The sequence below is a fragment of the Megalopta genalis genome, chromosome 2, assembly GCF_051020955.1.
Source record: "Megalopta genalis isolate 19385.01 chromosome 2, iyMegGena1_principal, whole genome shotgun sequence".
Classification (NCBI taxonomy): Eukaryota; Metazoa; Arthropoda; class Insecta; order Hymenoptera; family Halictidae; genus Megalopta; species Megalopta genalis.
In genome coordinates, this window is record NC_135014.1 from 34,222,050 (window position 1) to 34,239,442 (window position 17,393).

Sequence of the window (17,393 nt, forward strand, 5' to 3'; positions counted from 1 at the left end):
CTCTTTTCCCCTCTTTTTCGCGCTTCGAATCGCTTCCTCCCTCTGTTTACCGTTCTCTTATTGGCGTCGACGACACCCGGCCCCGAACCCACCCAACCACCCACCCACCCATCCCGTTTTTCTACAGTCCTGTGCCTCGACGACGAACGCCATCGACGCGCCTTTAAATGGGAACGGATTTTGGTAGTAATTGGTTCAAAGGGGGATATTTTATGCCGCCCCGCGGTACGCTTCATAACGAAGCTGTAGCTTAAACTGCGAGCACGCTCGCTAATTTCTTTCATTGAATTCTAAGAGTTTCGACGTGTTGCAAGATTGATAATTGGACAAGAAAGATGACGAAGAATGGTGCGATGTATTAATCATATTTCGTTTGCAATATTTTTGGTCATTTGCTTACACACATTTGCTTGCTCACAGTCAATTTTATATCGATGTATTTATTTTAGAATTTTAATTATTGAACTGTATTAAAGAAGTTGTTTAAAAAATGCTTCCTCTTGAAGTTACTTGACGCTCACTAATTAATTCCCAATTCGTAAAACTGCTGAAGATATTTTCAGCTACCGAATGTTTATTCTTGACAGTCTATCAAATAATAACCGATAAGGATTATTCTTTTTGGAGCATGGTATTATTCTCTCACGAAAGCAAATATAATATTTTTGACAGTTCAACTTCATACTAAATATTTGATTGGTTCAGTTAATGTTGCCATTGATTAATGTTAAACACGCAATTCGAATACTTTTATGCTCTACAATATGTTATTACATCAAATAAAGTCTTTCTGACTCGGATATGTGTCATTTGATTTCAATGAAATTTATACACATTATTCATACACGGTATATAAGACAATTCCAAAATATTTACTATAATGTATGATTTGTGTTAATTTCAATTAAGAATACAGCCTGTGTAGTAGAGAGAGAGAGGTAGTGGATTTGTGTGTGTGATATTGGGATTATTGGAAGGATGGTTTATATTGGAAGCTCGAACAGCTGAGCTCGACGCTGTCTACAAAGGCATGTTTTTATATAACCTTTCCAATGAGGACTTATGAAATAACATACGAAAATCGGAATTTCCATAATGATCCTCTATCTATTCATCGGATAGAAGAATGTACATCTCTCTAAAATAGCGCAAAGAAACAATAAATTCCTATAATTGTATATATTATTAAAAAATGCATTGTTTAAATTTTCGTTATCTGCTCAGACAAAGAAGTTGACAAGCGTGATTTTTTACTTTTTTCTATTCTTCCATCTAATTATAATTTTTGCAAAAAATGTTCCATGCGTTGTCTAACAAACTATCCCTTCTACAATTCCAAAAGAATTCGAATCGTTTGGTGCAATTTTAGGAACTTTAGGTGTCCGCATATATTTCTCCACGATTGTACAATTCTACGAAACTTCTGTTTCACATAAACGACGACAGAAACGTTCACTTCTGCACAAAGATCCGCCGTTTGTCGATCAGAAATAAATATCCGGAGAAGGATTAAGCGTGTTAGAGATGAATGCTTATCCTATCCGGGATGATTCGTAGCAACGTTACAAGGCCGCCGCCCGGCCGAGGTGGCCGCGCTCGAAAACGCAGGAAGCTTAATCGATTATTCGAGAATCGAAGTAAGGAGACACCAGCGCCGAGGCGTACGCGCCTCCGCGACAACAAAAGCACAAACGACTAATGCAGTTCACCGACAGAGAGCGAGCTTTTATTCGGTCGCATTGCTGAATGTCCTTTGGGAGTCGAGGGCGCGGTGAGTCGAGATTGGGAAAGGGGCACCGCTCGCTCCTTTCGCCGCTGTTGCTTTCCATTCTAATCCAAGTGCCAGTCGTCGAGAGATTTTTTCCATTGTTCCCCAGATTTCCCACAGGAAAGGAACCGGCGGATTTCGAACCCTCCTCTCTCATTGTTTCTACGGCTGGGAGGAGAAGACGAAGACGGACCCGACATGCGAGCTCGGATTAATTACTCGACGGAGAGCCGCGGATTAGTCTATCAGTACCCTCTACGATCTACCTTGCAGCCTTTTACTTGAACAATCTTCCTCGGAGATTCGCCGCAAGATGTCAAACCAAAGAAATGCGATGGCTTTGTATTTAAAGATTGTAGTAAGAGTGTATAATTTTAATATTGTTTTATTAATTATATTTTTGAGATTATATTTTACGTTTGAAGATAATACTATATCGGGCTAACTAATTATCTCTTTGAATAGTTCGTGGTGCAATTTGTAATTTCCGAACGTGTTTTATCAATGTCTTCTTCAGAATCATTCATGAAATTTGGAGATAATGCTGCGCTAAAATGAGATACCTAATTGTCTTTTTTAGTTCCCCACGTAATTCGTAATCTCTGATTGTGTTCTGTCAATGTCCTTTTTAAAATCATCCATGATTTTCCACATACATGTACACGATCATTTAGTATACAGGCGAAGAAAATAATTAAGTGATCTGTCTTAGATGAAATAACCTGTGTATGGATGTAAAAATACTGGATTTAAAAATACTGTCATATTGTCTCCAATCTGTTAATTCCGTCAGGATGGAAAATCAATTTTTTATACAACAATTGTACGTTGTAATTCAGCTGGAAGATTTATATTTTACTTAAAGACTGTCTCCAATCTATTAACTCCGTCAAAATGGAAAATCAGTTTTTTTGATCAGCAATTGCACGTTGTAATTCAGCTGGAAGATTTATATTTTACTTAAAGACTGTCCCCAATCTATTAACTCCGTCAAAATGGAAAATCAGTTTCTTTGATCAGCAATTGCACGTTGTAATTCAGCTGAAAGATTTATATTTTACTTAAAGATTGTCTCCAATCTATTAACTCCGTCAAAATGGAGAAAATCAGTTTTTTAAATCAGGAATTGCACGTTGTAATTCAGCTGGAAAATTTATATTTTGCTAAAAGATCCATCAGAGAAACGCTCGCCAGCAGATGGATACCTTCTCGCAACTACCTGATTCGTTCTGATTTATGCTCTACCCGTGTCTGGGGTCCACTAAAAAAGCTAGAAAGAAACGCTCCCCCCTTCCCTCCCTAATAGCCTCCTCCGAATGTTTAGAAAGTGAAAATATTCATGACATCATAAAAAATAACATAATAAAAATATCATAAAAATATCATAAAAATAAATATCATAAAAATATCATAAAAATAAATATCATAAAAATATCATAAAAATTACCAACAACAATGAACATCCAAAGAAACAAAATGTGTGTTTACTGCTCGGAAGATCTCCAGAAAAGCGATTCCAAAAATAGCGAATACCTGCAGAACTATAAATAAAGTCCACCGCCCCTAAGGTAGGTAGTCACAAGGGTTGTCCGATGGAAATCGCGGCAGGTTGACTGTCAGGAGGAAGTCCGTGGGGATAGCCTCCTTAGAGAAGGTCCTTGACCAAGAGTCTTCCCGGTTGGTGTTCGCTTAGGGGGTGCGAACGAGGGGCGGCGGAGAGAGCGTAACCAATTATCGGTTGATATCGCGGCGTCGACGGTGGCGTGCGCGGCTTGTACGGGAACAGAGAGCTAGTCAATAACGGGTTGCCTATACGCTATTTGTACTTCATCGTATCGAGGTAATCGATAATAATAATTGCAGGCCCGCGGTCTCCGAGGTAGCAGCATCAGCAGCGACGGCAGCGACGGCGGCGGCCGGCATCAGCAGCAGCAGCATCGTCGGCAGCCCTCCTCAGTATGGTACACAGGGGTTGCTGTTTCTGATCGGTGTGCAGGCGTCACTTAGTGGGGAGAAAGGGTAGAAAAGGTGAGCGAGCTCGGTGGCAGACTCGACGAATAACGTGAAGAGGGTCGGTTTGTGGGCGCGGCGAGCGGTTCCGACGCCGTGCGTCGGTTCCGCCCTCGAAATCCTGCCGGAGTGATACGGCCAGCTGGGGAAAGAGAGAGAGAGAGAGGACGAATGGATTCCTCGAACAGGACCGGTCGTACGGATAGAGCACGCTCAGTCGACACCGGCTCTCCATTCGAGCACGTTGGACGGTTTGTCGCGCTCACGCTTCGTTTAGAGAGAAAGAGAAAGAGAGATCTCGTTGCCGTCGGCGCGTCTGTGTTTCCAAAGACCATTCCCACGACGACAGGACTCTCTCCGACCAGTGGATGAAGGACAATCACCAGGTCTATAATCGAGAACGGCGCAAATCTGCTTGTGAGTGTGTGAACAGTTCGCTGCAATTAACGTCCGAGAAGGTGTCAAAGTTGGATTCTCGGGGAGGCACGGCGTGCTATTGGAGCACCGATCAGTTCCGTATCGACGATCCGGTGACTATGATGAGCTCGCACCAACATCATCCGGGATACGGGTTCCTGTCGGGCATGGATCTGCACTCGATGCACGTGAGCCAGGACATGAGCATGGTGAGCCAGCAGACCGCCACGTTGCAAGAGCAGCACATCAAGCGGCCGATGAACGCGTTCATGGTGTGGTCGCGGATACAGCGGAAGAAGATCGCGCTGGACAACCCGAAGATGCACAATTCCGAGATCTCGAAGCGGCTCGGTGCAGAATGGAAGTTGTTGTCGGACTCGGAGAAAAGACCGTTCATAGACGAGGCGAAGCGGTTGCGGGCGATGCACATGAAAGAGCACCCAGACTACAAGTACAGGCCTCGGAGGAAGCCGAAGGTACCGTTGTCCGGCAAGGGCTCGATGAGCCCGGGCCGTTTCCCGAGCTTCCCGTTGCCGCCGTACTTCGCCGCGCCGGCTACACCAGTGCCGCATCATCATCATCATCCGCACCCCCTCGATTACCCGTCATTGTCGCCGTACTTCAGCTCCCCCTTCGACGCGGTCCACCTCAGCAAGCTGGTCTCTGCCAACGGAGGTTCCGCGTCCTCGCCGTCGAGCGCGGCTGCGGCCGCGGCCGCGGCTGCCGCGGATGCGGCCAACAACAACGCGGCCGCGGTTGTCAGCAGCTTCTACTCCGGCTTCTACTCGACGCCCACGACATCAGGTAAGCCGTACCACAACACGGCCTCGCATCTTGGCCCACTGTTTCCCACCGGACACCACACGGTCGGCGGGAGCACGCCTCATCCGCCCCTCATGTTCCCAACCTCCTCGACGGCCACTGGCAACGGCAGCGTCGTCACCACCACGAGCAGCCCCTGCAGCAGTCCAGGAACCACTCCGATACCGTCGTCCCATCAGCAGGTGGCCACGCCGTCGACCTCTACCACGCTGGAACTGGAACAGCTACGTAGACCTGTCCCCGTGATATTCTAGACACGTTCGATCTACCAGCCGACTACTCGATCGATCCAACGGGTAAGTCTTTTTCGGGGGTTACTCGACGGTTCCTCGAATCGATCGCGACTGGTCCAGACGATGCTATCGCTGTTCTGGGTCTGGGGGAGAGCCTCGTATTGGTTTCGTATACGGTTTGCTCTAATGTGTGTCCTTTTCTCTCGAGTCGGGATTATCGTCATGTATTTTGTCATGACTCGTGCGTAGATTTATTCTATTTGTCTTTTTTGTTGTTGTTTATTAGTCCTTTGTACTAGATGGTTTATTTAGTAAAGATGGAGGTGTTGCATGTACATGTCAATTTTAGTGCTCGGCGTGTTCAGTAATCAGCAAGGATGATCTTGCTTCACTATTAAAAAATTATTTGAGACGTGCGAGTTCTGTAAATGTGGACAGGATGCATTTGACAGCTGTCATGTAGACGTCGCACAGTGGCAAGAAAACGGGATTCAGGGGCTAAATGTCAATTTTTTGGTCTTTTCGAAAAAGTAAAGTCATTTTGTTTAATTGAAAAAGGTATGTTTACCATTCATGAATACCAAAAACTTTTTCCAAAAAGCTTTTATTTTTATGCGATATAACTGTTAACTAATTTAAAAGGCCAAAGACGCTTGAATCAATTATACAAAACGAAAGAAAGATCACATCTTTTTGTTCGAATTTTCTTTTTAATAATTAAACTTTGAATCTTTCACGATACCGTGAACCAAGTATACAGGGTGTACCAGAATTAACGTATTTCCGGGAAATGAGGGTTCCTGAGGTTCATACTAAGTAATTTCTTCCTTAGCAAAAATGCAATCCGCGGCTTTGTTCACTAGTTATTATAAATATAACACACAGTGTTGTAGTTATTAACACTGTGTGTGTGTGTGTGTATGTGGGTGTGTGTGAACTCAATTAAATTTAGTTTTAAATAATTTATTGCAATAAAATCACATCTTGTTTTCGACTGCGTTGCGCGGTGCTAACATGATCAAATTTATGTATATAGTATTTGTAAACGATCACAGACAGATATAATACTTGGTAGACGGATCAAAGGTAAATGGATAATAATACTACATCGTGACTATTTTTATTTCGTACCATACACATAACTGTAGATGATTCTTATAGTTACAAATACATGTTTCTGTATACATTGACTGTCACTTAAGATTGTACACTAAGGAATTCAGCTGATTTTCATTTATAAAACGTGATCATTGTAGGAAATGACACATATAGACATGTAGTTCAATGCTTCTTTATTTAATATATAACAACAGTAGAACAAAACTTTCGATAATTATTAGTAAATACAATAAAATTTGTCGTTACGTATAGAACTGTCTCATCAGTAAAAATCGTACACAGTACATATTTTCAATAGTATTTAATATATAAAGCTTATGTTAATATCTTGTAGGATATCTCCACATGCGTTTTTAACAGATTGTAATCGCCAAGGGATTGATTTGACCAAATTTTTGCAAAATTGTAGTGTCATTTCTTACCATTCTTCTTGTAAAACGTTCTTTAGACTTACTTTGTTTGTAATATTATGAAATCGTATTTTGCTTTCTAATTACTTACACACATGTTCTATCACATTTCACACACAATTCTCTACTATGATAATTTTTTCAATATTTTCGAACACCTGATGCCAATTTGAGAGCATTTATTATGTCGGATTATCTTTAATTTTTCGAATAATTCATCGCCCATTCGTTGCATTCGGTTTCTTATCAGACCTTTGACTTTATTTGATAATTAATAATTGCCTTGATTTCATTGTACCCTTTTTCATTTTTATAACGGTAAATTATCAATGCATTTCTTTCATTTTTTTGGAAAACAGTCCAAGCAATGTACAAACGACACAAAACAATAACTTTTATTGTTTCCAAGCATTGTTACCAACATTGTACGATTTAACGACGAATTTACATAACGACGAACTACATATCAATATGTATGTATGTATTACAATGTCACTGTATATGTATTTGGTTCATTGTATCGCGAACGATTCAAAGTTTAATTATTACAAAGAAAATTCAAACAAAATAATCTTATCTCGCCTTTTTTATATTATTGATTCAAGCTGCTTTAGCCTTTTAGATTAAATTAACAATTATGTCGCACAAAAATAAACATTTTTTGAAAAACATTTTTAGTAATTATTAGTGGTAAACGTATCTCTTTCAATTAAAAGAAAAAAATGATTCTAGCTTTCTGAAATCGCCGAAAAATTGATTTTTGGCCGCTGAATCTCGTTTATTTCCAACTGCGCGACGCACGTCGGCTGACAATACGGAATCGATGTTCGATTATTGATGACTCTGTCGGGTCTTTTGTTTCAGTTTCAAAACAGCGAAGACTGTCGTCATCCCCCCCGCGCAGAAACCGTTTCAGTGCTCGTGGAAACGAATCTGGAGAATCGTAAACGAAACCTCTGTAAGCAAGAATTCTTTCCATAAGCAATACTGTCGAGTCATTCGGAACATAGTTTGTAAACAGTTATAGTCTAAACAGTTGTTGACGCTAGAAGCAACAGTTTCAATGTAGCGGTTCTTCTTCCATGATTCTGTTACAGAGAATCTGGCATCTTGAAATTAAATACTTTATCTTGGTGAATTCTCGATCATTTTTGACTATTGTAATTGCTAGACTGCGGGTTTCATGCCTTTATAGCGTAAATGGATCATCGAAACGCCGAACAACGTAGACAAAACAAGAATCGAAAAATGTTGCAGCATTGCTTTCACTGTATTTACGTGGAAGAAATAAAGTTACTCACCAAATTGAGCGTACACCTAAGTAGGCAATGACGATTAGCGGCAAAATAAACAAAAATAAATATTTTCGAAAGTTAACAATATCTGGATATTTCAACAGGCAACCCTTTAAAAGACATTTTAATGAAATTTAACACTAAACCTAGTAATACTCTTATTTCGTCGCCATAAAATTTAGCGTATTATTTTTTAGAATAATATAATATTTATTATAATAATTTAGCGTATTATTATATTATATTACCAAACGCTTGCGTTGGTTCACCATGGAAATGTAAGGTCTTTTCCTCGCTATTTTACCATGATACCCTTTATTATATAGGACTGTTTCCATAGAAATGGTTTAATTCTTAAAGACACATTTTTTCTTAATTTTAGAACATTGATTTTGGGATCAATTTTAATTTGTCTCACTGTCTACCGCTCATCGGATTTACTAATTATTTTCTTTTCTTCCAAATTCTACTTTATTAAGTAAGGTTCCACTGTATTTATAATTACCACGAGTCTTTCCAATTATTTCTTTTAACGATTCGTCACGACAGCACAATTCTACTGAAATTACTTTATTTAAAGAAATATCAACCTCCGATCTATTGGAAGACGCGGTGCTAATAAACAGTGACAAATGACGATCGAGCATAACATAGGAACTCAGTAATGTGACCGAGAGACGGCTGAACGAATTTCAAATGGAAAAAAATACACAACAAGTTTCACGAAACTCAGTATTTACCATACTTAATTAACTGAACGCTCAATCTTGTGTTTAGAGTAAAATAAAGATAGTTCATTTCTCAAAAAAAAAACGGTTTCCGAAGAATTAAATTTTTTCACTTTCGAAAATGTTCGTTTCCGTTTATTTTCCCGCTAATTGTCGTTGCCAACTGCAGTGTACGCTCAATTTTCTGAACAACTGTAGCAGAGAAACGGATAAACGAAACACGAAACAATGGAGACAAAACAAGCATCTGAAAACACCGCAGCATTACTTCCACCGTGTTAACATCGTTCGAACAAGAAATACATCTTCGTCTAATTTCATTTCGACACAAAAGAGGACGCAAATCTTTAATTTGCATAAAGATCCGCAGTCTAATAATTACGATCCTTGGGTACTTCTAGTGTGAACAGTGATCCGAGCCAATCGAACCCCCACTGACTCGACCTCCCCCCCCTCCTCCCCCTTGTTAGACTACAGTGTTTAATGCTCGATAACGATGCTGTATAGCAAAATTACTGTATAGTCAAACGAAAGAGTAAACAAGGCGTCTCGGACGACGCTGCGCACATTTTTAGCTCTTACTTGGTATCGTCTAATGCGGGTCTGGGCTGCTATCGTTCCACGTGTACATTGCTACACATGACGTGGACGGTCCCGCGTGGAGCACGGGAGAAACAATAATCGTATTTCGCGTCGTGCGAGTGTCTGAAGGATATTTGAAGGTGCACAGCGAGTCACGGAATAGGCAACAGAGAGAAAGAGCCGCATTTGGCTCACAAGCCGCGACTCGCCCAGGCCCGAGTCTTATGCTATCTTACGCATACATCAGGCATGGGCAAGCCGTGGACGAAATCTGGCTCTTTCCCACTCTTATGGCTCTCCGTGGCTCGACCCTCGCACACTCGCGCAACACGATATTGTCACAAATTATGATATTGTTTCTTCCGTGCTGCACGCGGAGCTGTCCATTTCATGCGTAGCGATGCACGTGGAGTAATAGCACTGGAGCTTGTGTGTACCACGGCCAAAATGATTCGCCCATGCCTGGTGTACATGTATGTTCTATCCAGGGGTTGAAAACAGTTATAATGTCGGTTTCGGTTCTTGAAACAGTTGCGAAGAACTTCGATTCGAAGAATCGAGAAGAAGAAATTCGAAAATCTTCGAACCGAAGATTTTACTTAATTTTACTCTAGAATATTTAACTTTACTTTTATGTCACGCAGCAGACATTTACATTGTATTTCCTTTGGGGATTAGAAGCGTGGTTAATGAGATTCTTTGAATTGGACAATTTGGGAAGAGGAGATACGATTATTCGAGCCATGCAGCTCGTTTTTTATAGTTGTTGAAAATTCGTAATTATAAAGACGAACCGCAATAATCGAATAATTGTATCTCCTCTTCCCAAATTTTCAATTTTTATGGACCATCTGAGCGTCAATTAGAGAGACATTACTGTATTAACAAGCTGCGACTACGGCCAATGTACCATATAGAAATCTATGGGTGCTTAATTTTGTTAATTACATTGAGATTGGCCAATGCGTGCACGCATAACCAAAATCCAGAACCGAGAAATAACAGTTATAGAACCGATAGAATATCGGTTCCCAAGAACCGAAACCGAGACCGATATAAGTCAGAACCGATATACCTCGTAACTGTTTTGAAACTGTTTCGATTCTCCATAACTGTTTCAGTCAGGACTGATACATAACGGTTTGGAACAGTTATCTTCGGAACATTTTCAATCCCTGGTTCTGTCGCGGCAACCCGACGATGTTGTACAATAATTATAAATCGCGAAGGTGTTCCGTGAGCCGGCGATTGGGGATCAGCTGACGATATTCGACGCAGTGCGACCCCTTTCTTCGCAGGTGAATATTTCCGAGGGCTGAAATTTTCCTTGGGGGTTTCTAATTACTTTCTAGTCTAGAAATGTAATTATAATAAGTCCTGAAATTCATTTGTTAAAAAGTCACGCGCGTTCAAACTTGACGAATTTTCCCGCGCTTCTGACAAGTTATGTCATAGTTATTTCTCGATTATAAGTTTATTGGTGGTTCGACGTAACGCGACTGCCATCCAGCGTTGCCGCTCATTAAATTACGTGTGTGGAAGTTCGTCGACTGTTTGGACAAGCATGACTTCTTAACAAATGAATTCAGGTCTTATTTTAATCGCGTTCCTAGATTCAGGACTTCGATTTCTCGACTTTCCACGGTGAAAGCCGTTGGAACGTACACTGAAAAGTCGACAAAATAGAAATCCCCAAGGAAAAGTTTAACCTTCCCGAGTGTTTTATAACATTCGGATGAAAGGGGGCAGCGCGAGACGGGGTGGGGCGGGGCGGGTGAGAGGTGAGACTCGAAGGACGAGGGCCGATTGCGGATCGACCGGCGTTCGGGGAAGGCTTGCCGGCAACCACGCGGATAATTGAATTAGCATATTAATGCGCTGGAACAAAAGAGCCGTTTAGGCCCCGGATTCGTTTTGCTTTATTGAATGGGTTTCATTGTGCGCCGCGGTGGCCCCTTGAATAGAGCACCCCACCCTGTCCCCCTCTCGTCCGCGCCGACCGGCGAGGTGGACCGCATTGTTTTCAAATAATGTTTTCTAATTATGGATGTGCCTTTTATCTGTCATTGGGGGTGTTCGGGTTCCCAAAATTTCTGGTTCGAGATGTCGAAACCATCGAAAACTGTTTACTTCGCTCTCGTTTCACCGACAAATGTTGCTATTCTAGCGCGAGATCTCGGCGTTATTTCTGACGTGCTGACTTTACGTGTTGTTTTTGACACGGGTTTACCCACGTGGGGATCTACGTGGAGGTCTAGTCCACAAATTTTCGTACATTTTAACACTTCCACGACCGCGCTAGAAAGCTCAAAAATTTTCATAAAATTAAAATATTTCATTCGATTGAACCAAAATTATGAAGCACCAACTTATATGGCATCGATTACTTCTTCAGCAATCGTACCTCTTGCAAATCTTAATAAAATTAGGCAATCATTTTTAATTTTTGATTAATCATCCATTCGATCGTCAACCGACTGAATTTAAAACGGGTAGATCACCCCGTTCGGTTGGCTAAGTGTTAATTAGGAAATAGTAGTTTGTTTTATTCGGGGTCCATGAGCATCTCACGCGGATAATCCCGGGTTAAAGATTGGGAGAGAATACGTCGTCGATCGGCCCGGAGAGCTCAATTGGTTCAAACAATCGAGTTCGATTGTGCGAATCCTGGTTTATCCGAACCGGTCGACTCATTTTCTTCTACGATCAGTGATCGACAAACTCATTAGTCGCCGGAGTCAAATATGCACAGTACAACGATTGAAATTTCTTTCGAGTGTCAAATTCTTTAAACTTAAACTGTATAGGTAGCTATATTGTTATTAACTTAATTGGGGCGCATGGACCACGAAGCTTCAATCGCACAATTTTGTGGAACACTCAAGGGGCCTTCGCGTATAAAAAATGTTGAAATAGGGACAATAATGATACTTTTGTATTAAGTTAACATTTTTATTAATCATCACAGATTTAACATCGATTTTAACGAAGGCGAAGCAATTTAAGCTGACGCTTCAACGTACAAAATGTGTTTTTTAACGTTGTTTAGTTGATCATTGTAAATTATATATCAATTATACTTTTGCGCCAGGAAGAACTATTAGCTATTTCATTTGTCATATATGGAATTGTTTGCTAATGTTTTATTAAGGTTAAATTTTGTAGTATACTTTGAATTTAAAAATGGAAAACTTATTAATAATACGAATCTTAAAAGGGGATAACTTTCTAACAACTGGAATAAATGATAACATTTGTCGGTGATGTCATCGTGTCGATGAGAGAATTGTCAGTAAAATAATTCAGCCGTTCGTTTCGAAAGTGGTTATTTTAATATTCACGTTTAATAATCACGTTATACATAATATCTCTTTGTTGACAATTGGTCGCGAGGCTCGCGCGCGAATAATCGTATCTCCTCTTCTCAAATTGTCCATTTTGGTTTCCACGCTGAGCGTCAATTAGAGAGAATTTACTGTACTTGTGTTTCGAACGAATTTCTGGATTTATAAACACTCCAGAATGCGCTTTTAAGATATCGAGCACCCGAGCCATTGTCGGGGCTCGATTTCAAATTCGGTTGCCCGAACTTTCCGCGGGCGACCAAATGTTTCGGCTTCCCGCCCCGAACCCGAAGAAAATATTCGACCTGATTTTAACCAGAAATCTCGGGTATCCGCCCATTTGTCACACGACCATCGAAACCTGAAATTCGTACACGACAAACGACGACGGCGACGACGATATCGTGTCGTGTCCTTTCGGATCACCCATTCACGCTCTCTCTTTCTCTCTCTCTCTCTCTCTCACTCTGTCCGGGTTTTCCGTTCGCTTTCGATCCGTTGCCATCGGCGACACATTACGATCTATTGTTCCTTTGATTTCGACTGCACCTACGTCGCCTCTGGTCTCGTCCCGTCCTCTCGTTGGCTCTCGCGCGTCGTTACCGTTCGTTTTAATATATACCGTTTCTACGGGGATGTAAATAGTTCGTAATATACGATCCGCGTAGGTTAAGCACCGAACCAGTCCCGCTCGGTTGAGACGGTTTTTCGTGGGACGGCGAGTCCGGTCTCCGTCAGATCTTGTTTCTAAAACGTACGCGCGTCTCCGACTGGGAGCTTAGCAGTTGGCGCAATCTCCGATTGCTCCGAAATGCGAGTCTTTGAATTGTCGTCGGATTGACACGTTATGTGCGTCGGTCGCATCACGGGCATGCGCAATGCATGTCACATTTTTTATCTGATCTCAAAATTCATTTTTATCGTAATACAGTAGAACCTCGATTATCCGGTCTAAGCAAAGTGACATAAATGTTTAAATAGAACAGTTACTCGGTTAAAGTGTCAGATGTCATCTTTATTGATTTTTATATTAAATTATTTTGTATATGGTTCGCCTTAGACTGAGCTGATTGCAAGCAAACAGTATTAAAAAAAGACGATTCTGATATTGGAGGACCGGATAATCTCTACTGTATAAACAAGAAACTGAATGTTACCAGAATTTTTATGATCGCAAATTTCCTATGATTTCGACGCTTCTACTTGCAGTTTAATTAATCAAACTACGCAAATTATGTGGGAATTTTAGGGGTCGATCTTCGGCACCTGACGTGTCAAATAAACCGCGATAATTGTTATTCTCGGCAAGACTGTAAGGATAGCGGAAAATTTGAATAATATTGTTACATTATTCTTGACTTCTTCAAGTTATCGAAAGACGAATTATTTTACGTAAGAATCCACAGTCTAGTGTTGAAAAGGATCATTGGAAGGTACTTCCGTATTTTTGTAACGCCTCTGCGCCAACTTCCGAGCTTCCGATGATATCTGTATAGGAGAAGATCGATTCGATGGTCGTCGAAATAGGCCGCTGAATCTCGGAGACGCCGGTGTCATGGATCACGAGCGAGATCTACGGAGAACTCCGTCCTCAGCGAGCGATTCGTCCAGGACGCAGGATCTCAAGGTCGCACGCATTCGCCAGCGAGAAACTATGTGATATTCCGTCTTTGATCCGCGTAGACTGCGGACGCTTGTGCGAATCAGTAACTTGTAAATAGACTGCGAAACTTGCGTTTGTAGATTATGCGAACTGTTGAAGAAATCCACACAATTTTCTGTTGTTCTTGGTCCATTGAAATAAACGCCAACTACGTCAAATCATAGATCATTTCCAATCTAGCATTAAGAAATATGAGTGAATTTCGATCAACGCCTAATTCAGAAATGATAATATTAATATGAATGTTAATATCGATAATAACTCCGCGAACGTTTCATTCGAGACGCGTTAACGAGCAAAATGCATAATCGATTAATGTTAGAAAAATGATTAACGTTAGCAGAGAAAGTGAAAAGAATTTTTATCATTCATGATACATTCTAATTAGGCGTTGATTCACATTCCATCGATTTGTTTATCAATCAACCACGTCGGAAATAATGTCGGACTCCAAAGTACAATTAGGCTATTATTTTATTACAGAAATCATGTCCGCAGTCTGTACACAGATTCGAGAATTCGAAACGTATCGAGAAGCTTGTTAAGGACATAATTAATGCGAACGCATAGACATCTGCAGCCTAGATGCGCGTGAATCGTCGACGCGCGGAGTCAGTCGCGTGTCGATTGGTTCTCCGGCCGTTTCCGGAAGTAGAGTTTCTGCCGGCGAATGGGAAATAGTTCGAGGAATTTATTTGTTGCGGTTGCACTGGGCTTGAACGGCGATGAGCAGAACATTTTCGTGTAAAAAGTCTAGGATAATGCGTCTGTGCTTGTTGATATAAAACCGTCCCGTAAGTTCTAACAGTGGCGTGGAACTACGGAAGCAGTGATTTTCTCAAAAGGATTTTTTGTTGTTGTGATTTGTCACGGGAAAAGAATTTTGCTCATCTCTGACATGGTATATCAACGATCTGTAATTAACGAGACGATATTTCTTAAATTAATATATAAATGAATCTCTCTCTATATATAAACAAATAAATGAATGAATAAATAAATAAATAAATGAATGAATAAATGTATAAATAGATGTATATGTACGTGTGTATATAAGATGATAGTACGTGCAATGGAATAAAGTAAATTTCTCGAAGTATTTTCTATTTGTTATTCGCAGCGCTATTTTACTAAGCTCTTCTCGACAAGTATTTTCGTCGCCGTGGTCCGGATGTAAATGGACCAGTCGTTAACTGTGATTTCGTTACGTCGTAAGCGCGTTCTCCCCGAGAACAACCCTTAATGAGCGATAATCGATCAGAGCCAGCCAGCTGCAAGTGCGTCCGCCGCATTCCGCGCCGGGACGTTCCAAACATTTCGTTTCGAAATTGTTATTCTTACACGTCGACCGATCTTCCGGATCAAATGTTTACAGCCAAGCCAACGCTTCGCAGGTTTCAATTCTGTCTTTCCCGTCTCCGCGAATCACCCTCGAGTTCGACTATTCGATCTCTCCGCGCCGATCACGCCGCTCGATTCCGTTAGGGGTTGTTTCCGCGTGGAACACGGCCGATCCACGTGTACGTGTCGTTTCCGTAGGTTTAAAACACTCGTACCTCTTGTTGTAAGTAACGTCTGGAGCACACACGCTAAATAGCTGCACCGTGTATAGGGTTATTTATGGTGGACGATCGCGTCCAACGAATGAATCTCTTCCGTTCATTTCGATCCTCTCTCCTTGAGCCGTGTCTCTCCTCTTTGAACACCCTGTATATCGTATACTAGTCCGTAAGCGAACAACGAGGATACCGTTCGGCGTTTTGTCCGAAACAAAAGCGAGAAACAAGAAGTTGTACAGTTCTGTTTGTTGAGATGTTAAAAAGAAAAACCGTTTGGTTGACTGCGTCGTGATTCGCTCATTCTAAAGATGTTCGTCGCGAGATCATCGGGCCCAGAGAATTCATCGTTGCAAACGATGATGGAACAATGTGTCTCTAATCGTATCTGTGCATATATTTATTATTATCAACGAATCGAAGTAATAAATGACTCTATGAATTTCATTAATCCGCCTGCGTTCGTTCTTTCCTGTATTCCTAGAAACCTTGGCTTTAAACGTTCACCAATTCGTTGAACGTTTAACGATCCCAAATTCATTTCCAAAAACTGCTGCGTCGGTCCTTATTAGAGTAATACCAACTTCGAGGCAATACCAATATTTCAGCTTATAATAATTATTATTATCAACGAATCGAAGTAATAAATGACTCTATGAATTTCATTAATCCGTCTGCTTTCGTTCTTTCCTGTAATCCTAGAAACCTCGGCTTTAAACGTTCACCAATTCGTTGAACGTTTAACGATCCCAAATCATTTCTAAAAACTGCTGCGTCGGTCTTTATCAGAGTAATACCAACTCTGAGGCAATACCAATATTTCAGCTTATAAGTCATTTCGTGTCGTTACATAATTTTGGAAATACGAGATGATTCTTGATTGTATCAACTGAGATCTATCAAAACATTTCTAGAAGATCCTCAATATGATTTTAAGTTAGAAACAACGTTCGCGTGTGCATCTAATAAAATCAACACGATGTTTATATCTGCATTTAAATAAAGATGAACGAATGTCATGGAACGATGCAAGCAAAATCATCCGAGTGAAATGCATCTCGTGTCTTATAATTTCCATCACTGCTATAATAATTAGAAGTTCGTCCATCGCAATATCCTAAAACGAAAAGATTTGAACAACGATTACAGAAGAACGGACCTAAAACAAAAGCGCAACGTTCAAATCCAGTTTTGATGCTGCCTAAAATCCCCATCGAAAAATTGAAGTACGACGCGAACGAACTGTGCCCCGTTTCCCCTTTGTATTTTCAAAACGTGCTGTATCGAACGAAATTCCTCCGTCCAATGAAACTTTCAGTGGCTGAAACGAGAATAGCGTCGAGTGCAAAGGGTTGCGAGGCAAAAAACGCTGTACGGAACACTATTAATCCTTTTTTAACCGTAGCGGGGCGAGCCACCCTTATCGAGATCACCGATTGTTCCTTG

At 41.0% G+C, this 17,393-nt stretch overlaps 1 protein-coding gene across 1 annotated transcript; it reads left to right on the forward strand.

Annotated features, from left to right (window-relative positions):
* Positions 1-3,965: 3,965 nt before the first annotated feature.
* Positions 3,966-16,398, forward strand: LOC117225466 (uncharacterized). Its single transcript, XM_033479041.2, has 2 exons — positions 3,966-5,313; positions 7,644-16,398. The coding sequence occupies exon 1, from the start codon at positions 4,147-4,149 to the stop codon at positions 5,269-5,271; it is 1,125 nt and encodes a 374-aa protein (XP_033334932.2). The 5' UTR covers positions 3,966-4,146; the 3' UTR covers positions 5,272-5,313; positions 7,644-16,398.
* The last annotated feature ends 995 nt before the right edge of the window (positions 16,399-17,393 follow it).